The 12,141-nt window shown below is 37.8% G+C and overlaps 1 protein-coding gene across 1 annotated transcript in view; it reads left to right on the top strand.

Annotated features, from left to right (window-relative positions):
• dna2 (DNA replication helicase/nuclease 2) overlaps positions 1 to 12,141 on the top strand; it is a 53,988-nt gene that overhangs the window by 10,884 nt on the left and 30,963 nt on the right. Inside the window, exons 4-9 of the mRNA XM_039737750.1 lie at positions 113 to 289; positions 1,917 to 2,100; positions 5,844 to 5,992; positions 8,925 to 9,056; positions 10,687 to 10,912; positions 11,521 to 11,638. Of these exons, the coding sequence (XP_039593684.1) occupies positions 113 to 289; positions 1,917 to 2,100; positions 5,844 to 5,992; positions 8,925 to 9,056; positions 10,687 to 10,912; positions 11,521 to 11,638 (986 nt within the window). The remainder of the gene's footprint in view (positions 1 to 112; positions 290 to 1,916; positions 2,101 to 5,843; positions 5,993 to 8,924; positions 9,057 to 10,686; positions 10,913 to 11,520; positions 11,639 to 12,141) is intronic.

Here is a 12,141-nt window from a genome sequence, read left to right as displayed (position 1 = left end):
TTTACACAGGGTTTTATTTTTATTATTTTTTTATTCTTATACACATTATATTCGATAGCAAAAAAGAAAAACTTTGTGGTGTGACCATATCCTTTGTTTTGCTTCGCTTAAGGAAACAAAAACCAGTCATCCTAGAGAATGCCATACTTAGCAGAGGACTACACAACCGGTACTGTGTTCTGGATGTCAAGGAGCTGCAGGATGCAAGGGGACATCTGGAAAAACATCTTGTCATAACCGCTTCTCGGAAAGCGGAGTTCAAGGAGCTGTGCGTTCTAAAAGATGACTGGTAAGACCTCTTGAGCAGTTCTTGAATTGTGTTCTGTTAATATGAAACTGTTTATAGTAGCTTCCTTTAGACTAGGGGTTCCCACACCCCCATGTGGTGTGCCATTTCAGGAGAGTGACAGAGAGACGCTGCATTGCAATTTGCTGAAAATTGAGTGAGGTGCCTTGTCAGACCTTCTCGTGATCCAATCGATGTCTTGCAGTGTGCCATCGTTTGTAGGTCATTTATTAGTTTCTGCTCCAGTTCTATTATATTTTAAAGAATCAAGAATTGCATGTGCAATTTTCATCTGTGAATTTGCTGCAGAAATGCCCATTCTCACGGGTTCGTTGCCGTGGGCAGAGCTTTCACAAAGACGAATAACTTTTTATGAGATGGAAAGATTTGTAGAGAAGGGCACATACTAGTAATAATTTCTTTGTAAGGCCTGATTATGAAATGTCAGGAAGGGGCAAGGGTGGCTAAATTGGATGCAACACCTGCTGCTTACACTCTGCCCATTTTTTTCTGCTGGCGGTCCTGGCAGTAGCGCAGCAATTTTTAACTTTGTGGCACATCTGTTTTTGAAGGGCAATGCAGGTGTTATCATGGGGCAAAGCTCGTCGACTGTTTCACATTGCCTAGCGGCATGCGAGTACTCGTATCTTCACAGGGGTCTCTAGTTGCTAAACCCCTCAATTGTTGTTCGTGTGTCATCTCCCTATGGAGCTTCGTGGATTGTCAATAGAGTCTTAAGTTTCATGGCGGACACATTGAGATTTATAAATGTAAATTGTTCAATTTATATTTAAATTTTATACACTGCGTTAAGTTTTTTTTTTTTTTTTTTAAAGTTCAAAAAATGTGAACTTTGGCGGCTTCTTCTTCAAAAACGATATTACTTTTGTAGGGGGTGCAAACATAAATCAAACATTTTTTAGGGTTTTGGGCATAGAAAAAAGTTAGGAACCACTGCCTTAGACTGAACCCGATTTGTTTTCACTTTTCATGAACGGTTCCCTTTCTTTTGTTCATTTCTGGTAATCTGTGTTTCCAAAATGAACCTTTTTAGCTTTACTTGCTAGCATTTCATAGCAAAAAAACCTCACAAATATTACAAATTGTAGCTAGGATTTTTTAATCAAAAACAGCCTCTTAAAGAACTGTTACTTAAGGCAGGTATATAATTAGAGCACATGGCAACACAGTGTACAGGGTGATTTTGAGGTATTGAAAGATCACTGTCCATTCTGAACTTTTAAGTACTAAATTGAAAAATAACCTCCAACTGTAGTGTCTTATTGATGTTGCTTTTGCAATTCTGGCATTCAGAATTGTTTAAACACTTTGTTTTTCCACCTCAGAATAATCTAATGACTGTATTGAGCCACATTTCATGCTGTACAGTTTATCATTTCATTAATTTAGCAAATCTCTTGCTTCCTTCTCTGAAAGCTATTCATTTTTCTGAGCGTTACATTTTTAATGTGTCTCCGTTTGCTCCTCTTATCCATGTTGCATCTTATGGTATTGGTCACAGAGATGATTTGACTGTTAAATACAAATTTAGTAAAATGTTAATTGGCTTTCTTGCCAGATCGTGGGAAAAATGATCCCATTGAACTAAGCTTTCATTTGTTTTTTTAAGGGAGTCTACACCTGTAAAAGCTGGTGATATCATCCACCTGGAGGGCAAGTGCAACTCTGATTCATGGACCATCCAAAGAGATTCTGGGTACTTGATTCTAACCCCTGATCATCTTCTTTCTGGCACAAGTGTTGCAAACAGCATCCGATGCATGAGGCGTGCTGTGCTGAGTGAACGATTTAAGGTGAGGATTACGGTTCAAGTACTCGCCTACATACTTTGTTGCTAATAGGAGAACGAAAGGTCAACTGTCTATACAGTGTATGCATGTGTGTGTGTATATATATATATATATATATATATATATATATATATATATATATATATATATATATATATATATATACACACACACTCACACATACACAGGGGGTCCTCAGGTTACGACACAGTTCCGTTCCTACGACAGTGATGTGACCCAAATTTTGGTGTAAGTCGAAACACACCCTAGCCTAAGTCACTTACCTATTAAGCACTTTGAGCTACATTTTTTTTTGTATGAATATGTGCTATATAAATAAATGTTTGTTGATTGATTGATTGATATCCTAACACATTTGCAAAATTATAATCTAGAACTTGAAAACACAACTAAGCCACAGAAGAAGGAAAAGGACATAAATATACTGTACTGTACACTGTACTGTAGTAACAGATAAAATGACAAAAAATGAGTGTAAAAATAAATTCCTTTTTATTCCTTCTGATCTCTTTACAATGTCTAATTTCACTTCCATTGTGATGGCTTTCCTCTTCTTCGAAACACTACCATCTGAAGACTCTGACTTTTGTTTAGGAGCCATGATAAGGGCCAAAAAGTTGCCAAACAAAGCATCACAAATAGAACACTTCCTCCGTGTGCAACCAAACAAGTTCGCCAACTCCCTTGCTGTGTTACTGCGTATTCTTCCACTGCGCATAACCAAACTAGTTTGCCCACGTAGTCTGTAAGTACGACGCTAATGGCAACTCCCTCACTCATACACAGCATACTTTCACTTTCACAGCATGCAACAAAAATACTGTATTCGCAAACTCCCTCACTCATATGCCGCGTACTTTCGCCACCCACAACCAAACTAGTTCACCCCTGTAAGTATGATGCTAACAGCGTAATCCGAAACACTCACGTCTCTGTTTTTTGTTTTTAGTTTTTATGGGAATGAGCGTCCTAAACTCAAACCGTCGTATGTCGCGACATTGTAACCCGAGGACCCCCTCTGTGTGTATGTTTGTATATGTATATATGTGTGTGTGTGTGTGTGTGTGTGTGTGTGTGTGTGTGTGTGTATATATATATGTATGTATGTGTGTGTGTATATATATATATATATATATATATATATATATATATATATATATATATATATATATATATATATATATATATATATATATATATATATATATATATATATATAATATATATACACACACCATGCAACCAAATTATTAAAAAGTAATTGATTCAAAGTACAGTTTAAGAGAAACGTTTTTTATCTCCATTTAATGTTTATTCTCCTCCTGCTCCACGCCATGCACTCAACTGTCCTTCTGTGCTGCAGATATGTGAAATCGATTCCTGCATTGCCCATAAGCTGCATGACCCAACCTGAGCGTGGAGAAGGGATGCACGCGCGTGCGCACACACACACACACACACACACACACACACACACAGTAGTTAGTTGCCCAAGTTAGGAATTACCTTTTTATTAGTTTTTTGTGTCTAACATCTGCAGTTGGCCTCATGAAATGCCACTGTTTGTTTTTCTAAGTCTCACCAGCATCCTTGGGAGATTTCTGATAAAGTCTGGAGTGGAGTTTCCTTCCCATTGTGCTGACTCCCTTCACAATTTTAATCGCTTAAGTAATGTTTCCTCTTTATCTCCATTTGTTTAAACTGAAATGGTTCTACTCCAGGGGTCTCCAACACGTCACTTGCGAGCTACTGGTAGCTCGCAACCCCATTCCAAGTAGCTCGCCAAAGGGTTAATGAATCCTACATAAATTTGAAAACTTGATTAGTCAAATTTCGGGTGGGCAATCTTTCTTTCCAAAAAATCATATCATGATCCACAATCTGAATTGCAATCTATCTTTTCAATGTGGCACACACTTAAGAGCCTATCTGGACTCAAACTCATAAAGACATAAGTAACGCTTTATTTTAAGTCTCACACAACGTTGAATTCAATTGTTCTCTTGTTCGCTAGCTAAGCGGAGTTCAGGAACATGCCCCAAAGCTGACGAGTGAGTAAGTGATGGACGGCCCCTCCCCTCGCCCTGCTGTGTGTTTCTCGGATTCGCACAAATAAATCGATACCGCAAGCGAACTCTGATATATAGTGAAAGGAGAGAAGTCGCAAAATCAACCAGAATGTTCAAGCAAAATATAGAAAAAAAAAACTCGACCTAAATCCGTTAAGTAGTTCTCTCTTTAAAAAGCAGACAGACAGACATTTGATTTTATATATTAGTAAACCTTCAAAATAATGTGCAGCTAAAGTCTCAACAGCATTCTCAGCATTTCTGGAGCTTAGTAGAGCCAGATAACTATAAGAATCTTCACCAAGGAGCGCTGAAAATGTCTGCTTTGTTTGGGTCTCCATACCTCTGTGAGTCTGCCGCGAATGTCACGAAATCAAAGTTCAGAACACGACTGACAGAGGAACATTAAAATGACTCCATAAGAGTGAACCTCAGTGGCTCCACTCCACCACACACCTCTCTTGTTGAGTCATCTGACTAACTAAAAAACACATCACACATGCAACTGGACCTGTGAATTAAGTGAAACCGTGACATGTGACAAAATGACAAATGAAGAAGTCATATCTGTGGATTTGGAATTGCATTGTTTTGTTTTGACAGCATTCATGTTTTAATCCAATAGTGTGAGATATACGAGAAAATGCATACAGACATAAAATGCACTTGCAGGTGAACTTCATATTTTTTGTGATGTTTTAATGCAAAATGTAAATTTTGTAAATGTTTAGGCAAAACAAGCATGTTCAGTTTGTTTGAGTTGAAATAAGCTATGAGAATAAACGTTAGAAAATATGAGTAGCTTTCAGGGGGGTGAGGGGGGAGATTGGAGACCCCTGTTCTACACTTTAATCTTTCCTCATAGTCCATAAAGAACATCAGCCCCATTACTGATCACTGTGGGACACTTTTTTTTTTTTTTTTTAAATCTCCAAATTCTGAAAAAGTTTATTTCACCATAACCCTTATTAGTGTTTATGCTAAGTTTGTACCCATCTACACGCTCTATTCCCACTTCTTCTTTTTCTTTCTTCACTAGCTTCTCATGTCAGACCTTCTTGAAAGCTAGTCTTATGCATTTGTTCTTGCTATGTAATGGTCCATCTTGTAGTATTATTATTATTAGCTTGTATTAATTTACCCATGACGTGTGTTAAGCTTACTGGCATATAGTTCTTTGGATCGGTCTAACCAACCCTCTTCTTTATATAATAGGATAACATTTGCTAGTTCTAGTCTTTAGGAATTTCCCCTAGTATGCAGTAATCTTTGAAAAATATGCATCAAGGTTTTATGTATGCACTCATTAAACTTCTCAAGGAATTTAGGATAAATGTTCCAAATTGTTGTCTGTTAAGAGATGTTTGGGTGGTAATGAGAGGGCATTGGTGGCACCCCATTCCATTAACTGGTACATTTTGTAGTGTTTGTTTTAAATGAATGTGACACTGCATCTTCCTTTATCTGTCTCTTATTTGAAATGTTTTCTTGATTGCTATGTAAAATGCCTTGTGGTGGTATATTCTATAAATTGCACAATACTGTATGTGATCAATTGATTATTCAGACCTGTTTATAAACTAAAGGATCAGATTCACATCTCATGTGATGGTAATGTGTGTGCTTACAGTGGTTTGGTGATGTTAACTCTTTCAGGCTTCTGATGGCAGCTCCAAACAGATGCTAGTAGGTACAATGCTCCACGACATTTTCCAGAAGGCTGCTATTTTCAGTGACTTTTCTGAGGACGTGTTACATGAATTAGCTCGTAAAACATTATTGGCACCAAGATACCTCGGAGACATGTAAGTATCATCGATATCGGCTTCCATTATATTTTAGCTTTTTCTGACTTTATATAGAGTTCAGTCATGTGAAAAAGAAAGTACACCCTCTTGCACTTCTATTGGTTTTACGTGTCGGGACATAATAAAAAGAAAAAAATGTGGTTCTTACCAGTTTCTAAAATCATTTTAAATGTAACCTCAGGTGTAAAACAACAAACAACAGTTTCCACTGTATCATTATTTTAAAAAAAAAAAAAAAAGGCAAAATGGAGAAGTCATCTGTGGAAAAACTGTTCAATAATTTGCAGATTTACCAATGTTGTTTCTTGTCCTCGTGTGTATATAAACACAGGGAACTCCAGTTTCTGTATTACATCTCGCCTGAAGAAGGGGCCTGAGTTGCCTCGAAAGCTTGCATATTTGTAATCTTTTTAGTTAGCCAATAAAAGGTGTCATTTTGCTTGGCTTTCCTCTACATTCATAATGGCTAACACGGTACAACACCCTAGTACTACAAGAAACATTGAAATATTTTCGTTATACATGTTTAATTATTCCATCCATCATCTTGCCAGTGCCAGCAAGCATTGCGCGTAAGGCAGGAACAATATCTGGACGGGGCCCTAGCTCAATCACAAGGTGAATATGAGCACACACATATTCAAGTAGAGTCAATTTAAGCATCGGCAAATCCCTTGTCTCATTACCTCTCCCTCTTCTTACCTGTAAATGTCATAATTCTTTCAGAAACTAGATAAAACGGCTCTGTTTTAAACATAAGGAAGTTTCCTTTAAGGGTTAATCTCCATGGTAAAATTCTGAATTATGGTCTATGATATCAGCTGGCCTGACACCTTGAGAAAATGTCATGTAAGTTAATAAAGTACTTCAACCTGCTTCTGGCCCAGTTACTTCTCCTACTGAAGTCTGGAAAAATTCCTCCCTTTTTTCCGTATTAAAATTTAATGGTTTAAATAATTCAGCTAACATAAATCCATCATCCATTTATATCTTTCCTTGTCTGCCCACTCTATCCAGCTCCTTTACTAAATTTCTACCAGTCACACCTGCATTTGTTAATGACCTGCTTTGTAAGATGAGGCCAACTACTTGTGTTCCGGACCCCCATCCCCACCACACTTAAGTTCTGCCTTCAAGCCATTATCCTGACTGTTACAACAATAATTAATGCATCCCTTGACACTGGCTTTGTGCCCACCACTTTTAAAATTGCTTCTGTAACCCCAATGTTAAAAATCACTGGTCTTGATGCTGACCATCTTAACAATTTTCAGCCTATTTCTCACTTACCTTTTCTGTTAAAAGTTCCTGAGTCTATTGTAGCCTCCCAACACCCCAATTACTTAACTTCTAATAATTTTGATCAAATCCTTTCAGTTTGGTTTCAGGGCGCAGCAACTGTGCGTTAAGAAATCAATGATTTGCTTATGGCAGCAGACTCTGGACAAACCAGCATATTAATTCTCAGTGCAGTATTTGATACCGTCAGACATGACATTCTACTGTCCAGAGTGGAGAACTTCCTGGGTGTCTCTGGCACTGCCCTCCAGTGGTTCAAGTCCTATCTGACTGACAGGCAAGAGTTTGTTTGTCTTGGCAACAGCAGATCCAGCTCGGCGCCAGTCATACAAGGAGTTCCTCGGGGCTCTGTACACTGCCTTCTGCTTCTCCGTAGCCATATTATTTGTAGCTATGGACTGGGTTGTCATTTCTATGCAGAAGATACTCAGCTGTGTTTCAATGTTAAAAGTAAAACTTCATCAGGGCTTTCTCCGCTCACACCTTGCCAAGTGAGATTAAAACCTGGATGCAACATAACTATTCAAAATTAAATTGCAACAAAACCAAACTCCTGCAAATCGACACTAAAGCGCAACATAAGAAAATTAGCTTCTTTCCAGTCACTCTTAATGGTGATTTTTGTTAGACCTAGACAAGGAATCTTTGTGTCTTTTTTGATTCCTCCCTTTCTTACTCCACCCACATAAACCACATTAAGAATCTTTCTTATTTCCATCTCTCTAACATATCCCGTGTTCGCTCATTCCTCTCCTTTTCTAACGCTGAGAAACTTGTCACTGCGTTTATCACATCCTACATCGATTATTGTAACTCGCTGCTGGCAGGTGCCCCTTCTAATCTTGTATCACAACTCCAGCTGGTTTGAAACTCTGCTGCAAGAGTCCTTACGTCAACCAGCAACAGCGAGCACATCACCCCCATCCTGTCTTGCCTCCACTGGCTCCCTGTGTCTTACAGGATTGAGTATAAAATTCTATTAATATCCTACAATGCTTTAAATGGTCTCACACTGGACAACATCAGTGACCTTCTCCATCACTCTGCTCCTTTTCACCCACTGAGGTCTTCTGATTCTGGCAATCTTGTTGTGCCCCACACTAACCTGCACTCTATGGGTGACAGGGCTTTCAGTTGTATAGTGCCCAGACTTCGAAATGACCTCTCGAAATTGATTAATTAGATCGGTTCATTCTTTTAAAAAACTCATCTGTTCAGACCTTAACCTAACTCTCTGCTTCTTCTTTCAGTTTACCTCTTTGTCTAGATGCTCTGGATAAATTTTGTGTGTGTTATAAATTATATGATTTGTACAGGCATTTCATTTAGTATTGAATTTAGTATTATATTCTGGTTTATTTGTTAATTCTATTTAATGATTTTGTGTATCCTGTGTTTATTGTTCTATGCAGAAGTTATTTGTATAATTTTGTTTTAAGCGCTTTGAGCATGGGAAAGGTGCTATATAAATAAAATGTTTTATTATTTTATTATTCTTACTTTCTTGTAGTATGTGCATTCCAATAGATACATTGGACACACATTTCCTGCGTAAAAGTCTACATTATTAGAATAATTTAGTAACTGTTTGGCTGCATTTTTGCTTATTTATTAAATTCCATTCTCTCAGGTACAGCATGAAGCTGAATCAAACTGAACTGAAGCAGGAAGTAGACGAGTACCTGCCCTCTCTAGCAAGCTGGGCCCGAGACTTCCTTGAACCATCACCACAGGCTGGCCAGAAGCCGCTGCAGTTGAAACTGTAAGAATGGATTAACTGATTTTAAAAGGTGAAAGGCTGTTAGATGAGAGGACCACTTGTTTAATTTTCTTTATAGCTCTTGATGTTTTATTACCATACGTTACCATAGTATCTTTCTATTCTTTTTGGCTTACTTCTTAGTGGGAATGATTACTTTTCACTCCATGGTACGTGCATTTTAAGGGTAAATGCAGCTGCACAGATTGGGGAGTAGCGAAAACTGAAACTAGAGGGAAAAAATGTAGTGTGTCTGGTTTGCAGGGAGGCAAACAAATGGCAAGAACCATAATCCAGAAGCAGAGCCCAATAAACTGGCATAAATACAGTATAAAATTAGATTTTAAAATTGGATTCCATGCTTGCTGGCTATTATTCTGTGTACTGTCAGATTCTGAACAGGACAAAAATAATAATTGCGCTGGAAATAAGTCAAGGTCAGATTCAGAAAAGGGATCATTGCCCCTTTGGTTGACACAAGAGAAACCACACACCAAAAATCTGGGTGTTAGTCAAAATCGCAGTAAAATGGAATGAGGAAGAAATTTTAAACCAGAATAGTAAAAAGTACATGCACAAAAAACAGGCTTTGTTTTCAGTTGCCTATCCAAATCAAGGATGGTGAATAGAGTGTTGTGGTGTCTGATGTCACCTATGTGACACTTTAAATCCCAGCGCATGAAACTGCGCCCCCAGAAACTGAGAACAGTATCCTGGTGACCGAACCCACAATATGGTGACTCCCATGGAAACCATGGTGCTGTGAAAGAGAAACTGATAATTAATAAAGTAAACTTTTTATCAAAAGATGGAAAAATGTATAAATTCAGCATGAAATATTTTATAAGACACCACTTTATCACTTCCAGACATAATTATGTCTAAGAACACTAATATCTAGAAAATAATTTTCTAAGTTGCCAACTTACAACACTATATAACACATATTAAAGTTGCTTATCAGTCTAACATGTCTTTCAGATTTGGGAGTGAACTGGAGTATCTAGAGAAAATCCTTCTGATATATAGAGAAAATTTTACAAACTTCACATGGCAGCAACTTAAGACTCTACAGCTTTAAGGTAGTAGCAGCACTATGTTGCTTACTCAGATATTCTGGATGAAATATTATCCATCCATCCATCCATCCATTATCCAACCTGCTATATCCTAACTACAGAGTCACGGGGGTCTGCTGGAGCCAATCCCAGCCAACACAGGGCGCAAGGCAGGAAACAAACCCCGGGCAGGACGCCAGCCCACTGCAGGGCCGGCCCACACACACACCAAGCACGATGAAATATAAATTTTTTTAAATTTAATTTTCTTTTCAATATCTTTGTAGATGTAGTAGTTGTAGTTGTTGGTTTAATTTGGAAGCCGTTAGTTTTGTTTATATTAATTAAAATTTTAACAAACACATCTGTGACTATCAAATGATTTTACTGAAATTGCTGTACATTTAGGACCAGCCACACATTGTGAAGTCTCTATATAGTATCTTAATAAACACTTGGTTGTCTCTACAGTCTAGATTATTTTATGTGTTAATATTTGATTTCTCCCACACCTGTTTGCAGATATCTTTAAAATTATTTTAACTGATGGCACTTTCAATTTTTCTTCATTTTAGCCAGAGTGATGGGAACATGAGCAAGCAGGAATCTGCCTGCAATGTTACCATAACAGAATTCCTGGACATTGAAGAGAATATTTGGTCGCCTCGATTTGGACTAAAGGGCAAGATTGACATCACTGCAACCGTAAAAATCCACAGGAGATCGAAAACACAGCAGCGAGTTATGCCTCTGGAACTAAAAACTGGCAAGGAATCGAACTCTATTGAACACCGAAGCCAGGTATGGAAGTGACTTTTTATCTCACTGTAATTTATATATAGTTGGGCATTAAAACTAAAATGTCTCGGTTTCAAATTTATGTGCATGTAGTAATGAAATTTCTCCCATCAACTAGTAACAGCATTAATCCATAAGGCAAACCTGATCACTTTAATGGCAGGTATATCCTTCCGAAACAATAGAAGTATTATTACTCGCACAGTAAAGTTTTGATTGAACGAATGAGACTAAGACCTACATTATATCGTTGCTGAACTTGCCATGCTTCGCTTAAAGAAAATGCCAGGCTTTGTGAGTAAGTAATAACTGTGTTTTGTATAAGTTGTCATGCTTAGCATTTTATGGCTGTATAATATGACCTACACTGGAGATGAGACCAGCAAATTGATCACCAAGTTTGACATCTCCTCCTCCATTTGCAAATTGTTTGTTTTTACTTTTACCTCCACAAGCTAAAAATTTTGTAACTGCTGTTGACATCAATCAAGTTACAATTTGTTTATTGTTGCTTCTAAAATCTTGCCTTAAATTTTGAACCTTTAAGCTGAAGAAGCTCTGTTGTCGATGTAGGCATATTGCAATGTGTTGGTTTTTTTTTTTTTTTGCAGGTTACTTTGTATACCCTAATGAGCCAAGAAAAACGGAAAGATCCAGAAGCTGGATTTCTTGTCTACCTCAAGTCTGGCAACATGCATCCAGTTCCTGGGGACCACATGGATAGGAGAGGTACTAGTGGATTGTATAAGGCTAATTGATTGAGAGGGTCCCCCAGCTTCAGTGGATCATCTTACTGTTAGATTTGCTTTTAACTAATTTTAAGTGCTAGAAGATCAAAGACTTCCTTGTTAGCTCTGCAGATTAATTTTTTTCCACTATCATTCTGTTTGTGATTGTCAATTCTTATGGATATCTAGAGGGCATTTTAACTTTCATAGGGTGTGTGGAGCATGGCTTTCTGATTTGTGCCTTTCAAAGTAAGCGCCAAATAAGGCACCTTGCAGAACAAGTAAGTTATAAACTGCAATCCATTTTAGTGTCTGAAGTGGTTACTGGTACTGATTCACAACACCAGGATTCTTGAATCAAATCTCGTATGTGCAGTGGCCACCTCTCTGTGTCTTCATGGGTTTTCCTCTATGCATTAATAAAACTGGGAATCAGTGTGACTTGCAGTGGTAAACTTTTGCCCTCGTGTCCCTCAATGAGATGAGATGTTTGCTAATAGATGT

The sequence above is a fragment of the Polypterus senegalus genome, chromosome 1 (genome assembly GCF_016835505.1).
Source record: "Polypterus senegalus isolate Bchr_013 chromosome 1, ASM1683550v1, whole genome shotgun sequence".
Classification (NCBI taxonomy): domain Eukaryota; kingdom Metazoa; phylum Chordata; class Cladistia; order Polypteriformes; family Polypteridae; genus Polypterus; species Polypterus senegalus.
The sequence above is the reverse complement of the archived record's forward strand: the minus strand, read 5'-3'. Positions and strand labels throughout refer to the sequence as shown.